The following is a 14,395-nucleotide window of genomic DNA, read 5'->3' as shown; positions in this document are numbered from 1 at the left end:
ATTCAAGCTCAGGTTGAATCAAAAGACAAGGGATTACAGCACTGAGGAGAACACAGTCACACAAGCATACACTGTCTCACCCACTCTGAACAGTATCTGTAATAGATACCATTCAGTCTCTCCTCCTTGATGGGAAATACAGTGCACTGCTGGCAGGAACCCAGGCCCTCTACCAATTCATTCTCCAGTCCAGAAAAAGGGGTTGAAAACATGTTAAAGCAAGGAGCTTTTTTAGAAGATTTATTTTATTTATGCAAAACAAGCAAGTTCGATAAACACAATTCAGAGACCTAGAGCCTATACATAAGGAGTTCAGGATGTAAACATAATCTGATGCCTACTCAGGTGAGGATACTGAATGTGTACAACCATCACCATCTTTTCTGTCCAAAACAGTGAAGTTTTCCTCTTTTAGCAGGGGATTGCAACAAACATTTGAGCTATGGCTAAATGGTATTTCTTGGTTACAAGGACAGGAGTGGAGCCTGCTTTAGCACAAAGTACTTTCACACCAAGTCCAAAAGCAGAGGTTATACATGCAATACCAGCATTTGAAATCTGCCTGCCCAGCACTTTTCTCAGATTGCCAACAGTGATTAGTTTACGGTTTACCTTCTTCACAAAATGAGCCACTTGAACAAACTTTTCTGCCTTACATTTTCAATTTCACTTCTCAAGGGTGTGCTTCCTAATTGCACAAACATTCTTTTAAGGACTAGGAAAGAGTTAATTAACTAATGAATAACAGACAAATTACAAAATCTTTTCAAAAGAGGCATTATGGCAAAGAGCCATGACAGTCCTGAAACCATCAGTGTATCAAACAGCCAGTCCAGCCCATGCAGAGCTACTCTCTGATGTCTCTTCCCCCTCAATCCTGTCCCTTTCTTCCTGAAAGGCATGAAGAAGGTCCAAGTGGCACTGAAATAAAACTGAAGTAACAAGATGAAGGACAAATTTGACACACTTGGAACATTTCCTAGTGTATAACAATACTCCTGCTTATGAGTCTCCTCCAGATGAAGAGATAAGTAGCTTAACAGGGCAAGGCTGCTTCTTCTGGCATATTTGTGAAGCCTAAGAGGTATCATGAGTAGGAAATGTAATTTACTCCCAGGTTCCCTAGTCAAGGCCTCTTTCTCAAAAACCAGATGAATTTACCCCAAGCACTGGTGTACACAGCTCCAGTTGGATATGCCACTTATTTTTCCCAAGGATAGGAACCTAGGAAGTGTTTCAACCTCTTTATAGAATTACTAAATTCTACTGGATTTAGAACTGAGCTTAAACTCTTAGATAATTTTCTGTCTGCTCCCCAATCAGGGTGACTGACCTGAGAACATTTCAGTACACTGTGCTTACCTCCTGCAAAAAAAAGCATTAAAACACAGGTAACAGACATCCCTAATAGAAGTGCTTGTATTATCAGAGCCACTACTCTTTTAGTAACTCAGTTTCACTTAACACCTGTGAGACCTCCATTACGTATCTGGCCAGAGCTCCTTCATCCAAAGTACAAAGTGTCTTCTTAATTCACTGTTCCATTTAAACCTTGATCACCCTAGTACCAGAAGTCCCTGTCTACTACATGTAATTTATATTTGCAATCCATTCCCCCTTCCCTCTCACTTAACATCTTGCCCTTCAAAAAGTAGGGTCTAGCAGACATGCACATAGACCCAACTTCTTCCTAACCTGTCAGTTTAAACTTGCGAGGCCACGTGTTCCTAAATACCTGTATATTTCTTTAAAGCAAACTGGGATGGGGATTGTTTGTACAAATACAGTCAGTCCTCTCCCTCCCAGAAATATTCTGGCAGCCTGGCTCAAATTTTCACCTCCCCTACAATTCATAAAGTATTCCCATGTCAGACCTGCAAATGAATAAGCCTGGTTTTAGACATTGTTTTCCACCTGTGACTCTCCATGTTGCTTTACCAAGGTGGAACATATTTATCTCATTCAATGAGTGATGGAGACAAATGCATTCATAATCCATAGCAAGCTCAGTAATGGCTCCTGCATCTGACTGTTGTAATTCTGTCCACTAATTTAACAAGGGGGAGATCACCCTTTGATACCTAATAATTTTAATGTGAGGAAAAGTTAAACAAACATTGTCTAATCTGGTTCTTCACAATAACAAACCACTCCAGAAATTCTAACAAACAGAGGAAAATTGTTTTGCATATTAAATTATTGAGTAACAACTTCATTTTTTTGTAATAGACTACCCAAGCCTCAAGCAGTTTGTTCAACAAGATTATGTTAATTACTTTACAAAGTAATAAAAAATACTTTTCTTTATAGAAAAGCAACAAAATGTCTTTCCAGAAATACAGAGAAATCAAAATAGGACAAGTATGATATGAGCAACTTTTTTTCCCAACACTATTCACTGTCTTTTCCTGTGGTGCTAACCAAACTATGTGGGATTCAAGTTAGAAAAAGGGTCTCCTTCTGTCTAGTGGTCATAAGCACAAGACTTTCTAACGGCTGGCAGGTTAAGATGGGCATACTCACATTAGAAAGTCTTTTCTAAAGTACTGAAGACAGCAACTAACTGTTGAAACAACTTTCTAAGGATGGTAATGGCTATCTCCATCACCGGAAACTTTCAGCTAAATCTGCTCCTTAGTAAGTAGTAATTACCTTAATGGAATTTCTGTGGTTGTCTTTATGAGTAAATTAAAATAGATTATCAGAATTTATTTATCCCCAGACTGAGATATAAATCTTCAGAGTTTACCACACTCCTTTAAAGGTCAGTAAAGCTATAATTATATTCATTTATCCTATATATTGAAAGCTCTTACCAAACCAACTTGCAAAAGCACATCCAACTTTCATCTTTGTAGAATGAGGTCCCTGAAAGCATGCACAAAACTGGAACAATGTGACAGGGGGAGGAAAACAGTTCAGACAAAGCATCCATTCTGAAATGTTTAAAATAATTTTATTAAACAATCATGTTTTACATGTCATCAGACCTAACCCCTGAAGTGCAAAAATGTTTCTGAGGTATTAAGACTGGAGGAAAACAGGCACAGTATTGGTTGTTAGGGATACCGCCCTACAGCACAGTGGAATTTGCAAACAACAGGCCTTTATACAGCATTTGCAGGATCAGAGAAAACTGAGAACAAGTCTGTATTTGTCTTTAGTCTTGAGAACCAAAAAGCCCTGATCATTAGCCAGTTTCATCACATCAGTAAAACATGGTTAACACAGAATGATGATAAATATCAATGAGGTGTTTCTAGGCTGATATGTACAGTACATGAATAATGAAATTTAACTGCTGTATGTGTGACCAAAATCCCAACTGTCTATCCAGTCCAGCTTAATATGTTGCATCTACAGTGGCCTCTCTAGTACCAGCACTTTTGTCTATTCTACACAGCTAAGCCACTGCCCTGTGCTCCTGTTTGAGGGCACCTGGTCTCTTTAGCTCACTTCAGGTAAGTCTGATCTTTATCAAATTAACTAGAGTCAACAGTACAGCGCTGCTCATGGCCTGTTATCCTTCTAGTTGCCCTCTTCTCCTCATCCACGCAGTGAAGAAGTCTAACACATACAGAAATTCTGCTAAAGAAATAAGCACTGGTTGACAATTCTTCATGTAGAAAGGAAAGCCTTATCTGAGAACTGAAAAATTTATGGGGAAAAAACTGGCCCTTACAAATTAGGATATTACAGAGAGTTTTACTCCACTGCCAAATTGTGCTCCAAAAATTATTTTCTATGAGGAAAATTTGGGCAATAGTTGTTTGCATTAGGTAACCTGTTAGAGGAGTCAGAGGGAAGGAATACTTTTCCCCTTGGAGCAGTTTTCTGGGTTAGAATTTGACTGAAGGCTGCAGATGTGTCAAATCTGTGCAAAAGGAACTTTCTGCTGAACATTAGTTAGATTTAATGCTCTCACTAACTCTCACCTCAATGGTTTTGCTGGAAAGAGTTTTTTCCTCCTCAAGAACAGCAGCATTGTTCCCTGGACAAACTGCAGTTTGCCCTAAGCTGTTTGACAAAGATATCCAGCCAAATTGTGTCCTTCACATGACATCACTACAAGTCAATGGCAGATATATCTAAGAAAATATTTCCAAATTACTAATAAGTAAAAGTCACTTGGTCTAAGTCTCTCTATGGTTATTTTCAGTCAAGACAGATGAAAACAAATTCCTCCTGAGACACACTTGGTTTTTTACAAATTTGTGAAAAATATAATGACAAAAGATAAATGATCCTTATCTTAGTAGGTGTTTATGAACTTATGAATGTTTCTGAATGTGACAGATTTTGTGTAAAAATGGCATACTTGGAAAGGTTCTAATCTTCATCATCTTCAGCTTTACTGAGAATCTGAAGACATGAGCTCTATTGTCAGCACACTCATGGGCATAATGTCATGCAGTCTGATCACAAACACAATTGGGATTCCCATAATTTTCTAGGCTTGTTACCAATATCACTGCCACTTACCTACACAAAAACATCTAGCAAATCTACAAATATAGAATAGCTGGAATAGAAGCTGGATACCACTGGTGTGTTGCCTTAATATTACTTTTTAATGCAATCATATTTCACAGACAAGAAAGGCAACCCCAAAGAAAAAGTGCAAATAAATCATCATTTTCAGTTGAAAATCGGGTTTCGGATGCCACTCAGGACTGAATTGTTGGGCCAATTTCTGTGCAGAAGAGTTAGAGAACATACAAAAAAGAAAATGCTTGAGATTCCTAGGATGACAACGCCTGAAATCAGTGCACTGGTGACTGAGTTCAGCTGGAAAGGAGGTCCATTCAGATGAGCTGCAAGAAGAAGAAAAATGCTCAGGTAAGACCTGGTTATAATCTCTCAGGAGTGCCTAACACTTCTGTCTTCTTGTTACAGCATCTTATATACAGTATAATTGCAATTAAGGGACTAAAACTGTACCTCAGAATGAGTACCAGTTTACTAGGATAAAGCTTATGTAAGTACATTTCGAAAATAGTTATTAGTTCTTTCAGTATCAATCATGCTGGGGGATAAAGACAGTAAGGATACTTCTAAGGCATAATCCCTCATGTGCTAATGACCAACCTTGACCTGTGCTATTTAAGGCAAGATATCATTGTCCAAGAGCTACCAAAGCAGGGTATAAGGATTTGTGGCCTAATCAAGTTAATGAATGGATTTCTTTCCTGCTATTATCTACATCTCTATTCAAAGTGTATATAAATTTTTAGCAGGCATATCTGGCACCAGATGCTGGACCAGCTCTAAGCTTGTCTGCACACCTTCACGGAGAGCTTCTTAACATGTTTATCAATTCTCAGGTAAAAGAGATAACATTTACTGCTTAGTGCGGTTCAACAGGTCAACATGAACCAATTTCTAAATGTTGGACCTCACACATTCAGTCCATACTGTCTTTTCCAGCAGAAAGAGAAAAAAATCATTTGAATAGTAGGTGCTACCCAAAGTACCAATGTGTGTTTGCCAATACCAGTGCTGAAGAGTGAGGTGAAACGATAACACAGCCTCTACATGACTAACCAGGCTACTCCTCCCAGAAGCAGCCACCTGACCTCAGCTTCATTTATTCCTTTCTCCTCACCAAAGGTGAAAAAAACCCAGCAGTGTTTATCAGGTTGCCCTCTCTTTCTCAACACTATGCTGCCTTCTGACTACTACAGTAGTAATCTCACCTCGCTCTACCTCTATGCTCTCCACTGGGACAGAAACAGGCAAAGGAAAGGCTGTTGCTCTGGGACAGAGAGGGCTGCTGCTTTTGTTGAATGGAAAGGAAAGATAGAAGCCATAAACACAGCAAACTGTGTGCAGCAAATTAAGAATTTATTATTTATTATTTTAATGATATCCATGGGTAGGAACACACCAGGGAGCAATTCATTGTAGGGAGAACTTTGTTTCCATGACAGGCAAGAAAGTTAAATACTTTTATATGTTCTAAGTTGATAAAAGAAAGGAACAAATAGTATTAGAGTTCAGAGGAAAGGATAGGTTCCTTGTTTCACTCAGTCTTGTTAGGAGGTGGAAGTATGAGAAGTATGAGGTTCCTCATGACCCTTTCTTAGTCATTATCTACTCCTTGATACCAGCAGTGAATAGTAACAGACAGATTGAAACAAATCTCCCAGGCTGACAAAGGAAAAGCACCCTAAAACTTAGAGAACTGATCTCCACTGGAGCCTATTTCCTTCACTGCCCTAGCAGGGCACAAGTACTATCCAAGTTTCTCAATAGGCACTGTGTGTGGTCAAATGCCAGAACAGGAGCTGAAAGCTCTGATCTTCTGGCTTCAAGCTGTGAACTGAGCTGAACTGCACCATAATAACCATTTTTCTGCTCTAGTCCTGTGTGACATGAGCAAATTTTACTGCTTAAGTCTCACTTTGCCTCTGACATTTGTAATGTTCCCTCACCCTCCCATGTCATAGCAGCAGATTTTAATTTCAATTTCATTGTAGGAATTAGAAGTTGCTCTGTTGATAGGTCTGGGTGCACAAACTAAACAGAGAATTCTAAGCTCACCAATTGTTTTCTTTCCAGCACCTCGGTATTGACAAATTTAAATGACTGAAAAAAGAAAAGCCAAAAAGAAAAAAAAAATCCAATGCATAGATATCAATCAAAATGGTCCATCTCCTCAGTTCTGTTTCACTCATAAACCCTCTCTTATGTTTCTTGGAATGCTGGTTAACTTACCAAGCTGTGAATTGTTGGTTGGCGTCTCATCTATATGAAACAAAAACAGCATGCATTATATTTTTAAAATACCTCTGTCTACCTCCTCTTCTCTTGCAACACAAAAGCCAATAGTCCTAGTTTTATTTTAAAAATACATCAGCTACACTTGCCACGTGGACTAGTGAACCTTTAGCATCTCTTAGAATATAGACAATAACATTAATTACACGGCTCTGCTTCTGTTTTAATATCAGCACAACTACTTAATATTCTGTGGAAAAACAAACAAACACCACCTTAATGCAGGAACCTCTTAATTGAAAGGGTAGCCAGTTCTATTCTGTCCCTCAAGAAGAATACAACCATAAGCACAATATTATTTGCAAGTCCCTTCACTGTTAATCATGTTAAAAAATATCACTATGGGGAAAAAAAATAACTTGAATTTTATCAGGCTAAATATACCAGTGACCATAAATTATTACAAAAATGCCCTTTCCCTATGCTCATTTTTCTTCTGACAGTTACACAATAGCATTATATTCGAGGAAACATTTGTATTTTGTTTTCAGTTCTCACTTACTTACCATAGTCCATTTCAGAATTACATTTCTTGTAACTATTTTTTTTTTGGGGGGGGGTGGGGGGGGGCAACTTGTAAGCACAGCTCACATATACATTTGTTCTGAGCAGCTGTCTCCTAAGTTTAAGTGAGACATCCATCAAAAGCTACACAATTTCAACTTCACAAGTAGGTACCTGCTTTGTTCCCATACAGAGACTAAAGCATTTTCTTCTGTGTATGCCTCCTGTAATGACTTATTTTAGATTAACAAAAAAAGAATAACATTTCTCTGAAAAGAAGAAAATGTTAGAAATATGAGTTCAGAAATATACAGGAGAAAGACCATTATTTATTTGCAGTAGTTCTGTGCAGTTCCTGCCAAGGTAGCTGCATAAAGAGCTCTATTGCCAGAACAATTGGTGACTGGAGTAACAAGGAGAACTGGCTAACTTGAGGAGCCTCTCTAGATGCCAACCTGCACAGGTCTGGCCCCAGGATGGATGCAGCACCAACCCAAATGAGGGAAGTGAGGGGCTGTACATCCATCCATGCAACTGGAGGCCTAATAACAGCACATGTACTGCAGTGAGTTGGGTGCAGCAGGTTTGATGGGCTCTGTACAAATGTCTAGCTAAAGCTCGACCTGAATTGGCTGTGAGGCTCTGTACAAATGTCTAGCTAAAGCTAGACCTGATTTGGCTGTGCAAATAGTATAAGCACTTCCACACAGCATCACACCAGAGTAAGCCAGCACTGCACCCTGGCACTCGTCATCTGAAAACAGATAGTCTTGTACAACTTCTTTCTATCACGACCTTCCCCCTTTTAATTCCTTGACTGTAGTCTTCATGTACCTCATGTTTTCAAGTGTTTGTTTTCACAGTGGGAAGGAACAGCAGGACTAATTCCATTTTTCTACTCAGAAGGAAAATTGAAGTGGAAGTCAGATTGAAGGACTTTCCCAATGCCACTCATGAAATTCACAGCAGAGTTGAGAACTGAACCCTGTTTTATTTCAGAGTACTTTCCATCAAACCATCCTTCTGTCAGCAGAAGTGGGATGTTCCAAAAGTACACTATGAAAATGGAGAAATGCATCTAATCTAAAAAGCTTTAGCCACATCTCTCTAATAGAACACTCCTAAAAAATTATTTTCTTTTTGCAACCTTATTCATGTTTTCATCTAAACAACCTCAACAGCTGTCATAAGACTACAAAATTGTTAATCCTTTCTTTGGGGCCATTAGACACCCATGCACAGCTATGTTTGCTTGAATTTCTGCAGCATTTAGAGGTAATTGATAAGTATAATTTTTTTAATTATAAAAATAACATTCACAGCATTTGAATCATAAGCTACAGATCCTAACAGGGGTTGCTCACGTAACAAGCTGTATCTAGTTTCCATTCCTTGCCTAAGGCAGCATTACTCTAGCATACATGTTTGTCTGGCATTCATTTCCCATAAGTACTCATGTATGCAACTCTGAAATTAGTTCTTTTCACTTTTCCTTGACTAATCACATAGTAGCAAGTCAATTGGGACCAGGTGTAATGCGGAAAAAATTACTCAGTTTTGTTGAAGAAACATTGCTTATAACAGCATATTTGTTCTGAAAATGGTCTGTTGTTAGATGGTTCTCCATTCTGGAGGGTCAGTTGTTCTCTTTGTCTATTGTGGGTAAAACCACTTGGCATGTAAAGAAGGATTTTATTCTCAAGAGTTCCAATTATTTTTCCTAGATTAAATTCAGTCCTACTCTAGTTTCCTAAATCTGACACTGCTGAAATCTGTTGTTTAACTGCAACTGCTTATAAACATCTGTAATTTCTTAAACTATTTCAAATATTTTATTTTTATTATTTAGTCAACAGCAGTCACATAAATTCTTTTCAGAGAATGCAGGGTACCTTTAAAGCTGCTTTTGTTTTTCCTATATCTTTCACAATAAAAATGGAAATCATGGAATTTCACCCTCAATTTAAAGCAGTAGATTTTGGCCCACTGTTTAGAATTTACAATGTTTTTGTCCTGTTTCTTTCTTATAGCTGAAGGCTAAGCACAGCATGTATTCATTTTATGCAACACTTGGATAAAAACCCAGAGGGAAGCTAGAAGAAATGGTGAAGAGAAAGTGACAGTGAATATTCATTAGCCAGCCAAATTAAATTGCAACGGTGAATGCAGTACCTTAAATTCCATTATCTTCAGTGAAATCTGACTAAAAAAAAGGAAGTCAGCCCACTGAGTTTGGACATTTATAATGGCCTTATATGTACAACAGTATCCCACAGTGATTTGACTGGGATAGGTAGCATGTGAGAGCCAAACATAAATATTAGCTCAAAATTTCTACCCAAGACTCCAACAGTAGGGAAAAAACATACTCAACAAATCCATGGAGAATTTACCCTAAGTCACTGCAAATTTATATTAAGTAGCAAAGCATTTCCCCAGGTTTCTGAAATTCTGCAATCCATAGAAAAACATTGTTCATTCCTACCACTCCTTGTGATGATGGGGCCAGCAGAGATCACAGCATTGCCAGAGGTGCTCTGAGGGCTCCAAGTTGTCCTCCCACCAACATCTCTTCTTTCTCTGTTACTGCAAATCTGAGTGGTCAATCAAAACAATCACAGATTCAGAGTGGAATGGAATTATGCCCATTTTGTTCTTCCTGCTTTAATGTAAACTCTCTTTATAAGTAATACTACAACTTTGATTCTATTTCTTAGTATGCATTAAATTACTTTGCAATAAAAACAGCTGCAATATTCCTAGAAGCAAGTCTTATAAATGCCTGGCTTCTCATTGTATTTTGTCTCACTTTGTTTACAAAACTACACTGCTGGTGTGTACAAGATCCATCTTATAGTATATTAAATTTTCAGTAGTTAATTTCCCAAAGCTATGTTTACAGACAGTTTTCCCCAACAAATCTGTTTTGCTTGACAATCCCTATTCTAGCAAGATTCTCTAGTGAGAGTTTGCATGTGTTCCATGGAGTTCTAAAGAGCTGTGACTTGCATTAAAACAATCCCCAGCACTCTCATCTGGAATCCACCTTTAACATCTGTAATTTATCATCTGCCTTAATCCTGCACACTGAAGTATGCTTCAACCAAGAGCATTTCTTTAATTTCGGTTTCTTCTGAAAGAACTTTAAAAAATCTCAGAAAAATTCAATACAAAATGAATGATGTAATTATGCAACATAAAAGTATAAAATAATGTATGAAATTTCAGAAATTTACTGAACCAATGGCACTTTAAAATTCTAAGTGAAATGATGCTGCCTTCTGAAGACAAAAAACATTACGTGTTTACATGTTTATTTAAAAGTTTCAATTTCCAAAATATATTTATTGTTCCTGACACTGGTAAAATTAAATTATTTTGACTTGACACAATTTCATTAACTTCAACAAAACAGCAGTTTCCCAACTAGAAGGGGGTGATAGAAACTACAGGGGAAGTAGCAATTTTTGTCACTTGCAGAAACTCAAATTTTCCTTTCCAGTATAATGGCACTTATATGGCTTAAAGTTTCCATTAATTCTATTCTACGATACTAGGATTCTAAAATACTAAGATTCATTCACTGTGATTGTAGATACCTTGTTTCTCAGATGCTATACTAAGAATCTCAGCTCTAAAACTGTCTCAGGGTTGTTACTTTTAAAAATTAAGGACCAAAAGGGGAAGTGGTAATTTCCCATGTGTTCAACAATCTGTTTTGCAGGTATAGTACTATTCTATGAGCAGATGACAATATTCATCACTGCCATATTTTTTCATCACTTGTTTCAAATTCCTTCAGACACAAACCCCACTCTTACTTCAGACTCTACAAGTCACCTTCATTCCTTGCCATCCAGGCTTCCATAGCATTTGCATGCAGGATAACTCCAGTGTGCCTGTTTTATATCCAGATAATTATCAATATTTTCTGTCCATTGAAACTTACTGGCACAAGAAAGGGACAGTCATCCGCTCGGCACAGCTTTGTCACACAGTGAAGGAAAACTGTCGACATCTTCTGGTTCTTGTGCTTCACAAAGCGAAACACTTCAAAGGAAAACCGACCCATTTGACTCTTGCCATTTTCAATTATAGTTGTCTGTGGGTCCTTGTCACAGCTGGGTTTTGTAGAGAAGAGTAAAACTAGGATGAGCAGCTCTATTAGTATTTATACATATATACTATTCTCAGCTCTTAGCTGAGTATAAAATAACTTAAGAAACAAGTTCAGTGCTTTAGCTCCTTGGAAGAGAACACAGTGCAACATGGGCAGAAACAATCTGCTGGTTAGGCTGCACAGTCCAGTGCTGAAACACATTCCTACAAATACATTGTGTTTTGTTTTGCAATATCACAGCTATAACCAAGGTACCATTTAATTCCAGTGCCAAAAGAAACTTGAGACTGAGGCAAAAAGTAATCAGGTATGCTAACCAGTATAGACAGGTAACTCCAAATGAAGATAGTGTTTCTCCAGTAACTGTCATTGATAAAATTTAATCTGAGATACTGTCAAGATGTTATTCAAAGTTCCAATTCAAATAAATGTTATTACTGGGAGTAGAAGCAGAAGCATCTATTTATATTTAATCATTTGCTTAACTGCTTTCCTGAACTGGAGTCTATGATGTTTTATATCACTGTCATTCACTACATTTACCTTTGCTAAAATAAAGGCCAGTTTAGCCATTCAGTTTGTGTGTTTATGGTATCTGTAGCAGATCCATTTTGGATGTATGCATTTCTACCTTTATAATTCTTACAACATTGCACTTACTTTTGCATCCAAAACAAGTTCTGGCATGTTATCTATAAGCCTAGCCCTTGGACCTCCCTGCTAATAAGGCTTAAACTTTCCAGGAAGTTTAGAACATCACTATTGGAGAGATCTGTAACTTTTTTTTTTTTTTTTTTGAGGAAGGACCAAAAAACTGCTGGGTTTGCACAGGATGTACCTGAAAAAAAGATCGTATCGAAGATCATCGCTAGGATTACCAGATGGTGTGGTGTAACAGTAGTCCATCAAAACATTCCACCTGCACAGGGAGTAAAGTGAAAGATGAAGTGAATTGGCAATGTAAGAGTAGGGGTGAAGAGTGAGTGAGAAAAAAGACACTACATGCAAGCATACAAACTGCAGGCTGCTACACTGAACCCGAGTTACTGTATTTAACAGGTCACATACGAGTCATCCTGCATTCCCAACATATTACCTGTTTCTTCCCACTACTCAGAAAACTAAACAACACAGAATAGCGGCAGAACTGTATAAATCAAATCATTTGTTTTCATGCAAGTCAACTAGCAAACCAACACACGCCATGTATCTCCTCTCCAGAGTCATGGCCCATAGGGCTAGGAATGAAAACCACTCTGTTTTTAAAAGCCCTGGAGTTTCTCACTTGATCTTACAGAGGACTTTTCTTATATAGAGGCACTATAGGATTTAAAGAATCATTCAGGAAAGCTTTCATAATGAGAACAGCAGCAAAATATGCATTCACCATTAAGGATCTGGTACTCCTCAACTGAGGGCTGCAATTATCAAACACCAATCATTATTTTGACATACAAAAGGCTATGAGGGAAGACATATGCTTCTAAATAGAAAAAGTTGCAACACAAGTGCTAAATAGTGAGCTAGACAAGAAATAACATCCTTTATGGTACCTGCCATCCAGGTTGGTTGCTCTTACAGCTGCATATATTTTGGTTTTCAAAGGTAAACCTGTGCTTGGAATAAGGAGCTGCTGGCTGTAGGTTGAATCCTGAAAAACAAACATTGCCTCAGTGTACCAAAAACCCCATTGTAAAAACCCATTTGCATCCACAGACTGAACTCCCATCTAATTTTTCTGACCATTCTATGTAGGACAGTTATTTACTTTGTCCTCTGTAAGGGAAAGAAGCGTAAAGCAGTGCCAGAGTATTTGCCTACAAGTTTTTCTGTAAAGATTAACACTTGACTGGCCTTGTCCTATGCAACTATTTGGGAGAATCTATGATTTAATGAAGTAGTTGGATAAGTGATTAACAAAAATGTATCATTCACTGACACTTCAGGAAGTTTTCCAGGCAAATCTAGCAGCTACTGTGGTTTTCTAAAGGAAGAGCTTAACTGGGTTGTCCGAGGAAAGCTTTATAAAATTATTTGAATTAGTGGAGATAGCAATGACACCAGGTTTTATATATCTACAGTTATAGTCTGGGAAAACATACACCTTCTGTTATGCAAAATGCAGTTTTTATGGAACTGCCTTGTTGAAGACTACAAGTAAGAAACAATTTTAATTCTAGTATTTCAAAAGAGCTGTTTAAAGAAAGCTGTACATAACATAAAAGTTAGGATTTCCCCATATACTACAGCATCAATATAGCTGTTTTATTGGTTTCTTGTTCAAATTCTGAACTATCAATGTCACTTTAGCCATTAAAGAGATCTGAGTGACAGATCTTAATTCAGAATATCAAAATGTACTTCCTGCTAAAATCACCTGTGTCAAAGAGGTTGCTAATCCAGATAGCACAGGGACTTAGCATGTTAAGAAGACCTATTGTGAGAGGTCAAAACTCTCAATACATGTGAAAAAATTTGTTTAATGGAATTTTGACCAAGCTCAGGGTGGCAAGTAAGACAGCTGACAGCAAGAAGCAGCTGACAACAACAATAATATCAAGTCTTTTTTCAAAGGTAACAATGCCAAAATTCACAGCATGCCTAATATCCAGTCTGTGCAGCACTGAAGGCCATGGGAGGTACACATGTGCATGCAGACCAGCTCTGCAACATATGCAGAGCAAGTCCTTTAAGATCCATTCAAGTGAGATCAGGTAGGTTTGCCTTCTTTAAAGTTAATTTTATATTTATTTAATATGTAGCTCTGCCACATTTTGCAACCAATTAAAAAGTGAAAGTCCCTCACTATTACATTCCATATTGTGTTCTTTAAAGAGCAGTTTTTATTCATTTAGACAGACATTTGCAGAAGGGCCTATAAGCACACCACTTAGGTTCTGTAAAACCTGTGCTGGTTTGAGCTGGAGTAGAGTTAACTCTCTTCATAGAGGCTAGTATGAGGCTATGTTTGGGTTTTGTGCTGAACACAGA

At 37.8% G+C, this 14,395-nt stretch overlaps 1 protein-coding gene across 1 annotated transcript in view; it reads right to left on the bottom strand.

Annotated features, from left to right (window-relative positions):
* Nucleotides 1-4,638: 4,638 nt before the first annotated feature.
* The window catches only part of ZPLD1 (zona pellucida-like domain containing 1), a 20,857-nt gene continuing 11,100 nt past the window's right edge, over nt 4,639-14,395 (bottom strand). The window contains exons 5-10 of the mRNA XM_009070060.1: nt 12,958-13,055; nt 12,243-12,323; nt 11,234-11,405; nt 9,770-9,878; nt 6,718-6,747; nt 4,639-4,814 (exon numbers count right to left, since the gene is read on the bottom strand). Of these exons, the coding sequence (XP_009068308.1) occupies nt 4,639-4,814; nt 6,718-6,747; nt 9,770-9,878; nt 11,234-11,405; nt 12,243-12,323; nt 12,958-13,055 (666 nt within the window). The remainder of the gene's footprint in view (nt 4,815-6,717; nt 6,748-9,769; nt 9,879-11,233; nt 11,406-12,242; nt 12,324-12,957; nt 13,056-14,395) is intronic.

The sequence above is a fragment of the Acanthisitta chloris genome, unplaced genomic scaffold, assembly GCF_000695815.1.
Source record: "Acanthisitta chloris isolate BGI_N310 unplaced genomic scaffold, ASM69581v1 scaffold7832, whole genome shotgun sequence".
In the NCBI taxonomy this organism is placed as follows: Eukaryota; Metazoa; Chordata; class Aves; order Passeriformes; family Acanthisittidae; genus Acanthisitta; species Acanthisitta chloris.
The sequence above is the reverse complement of the archived record's forward strand: the minus strand, read 5'-3'. Positions and strand labels throughout refer to the sequence as shown.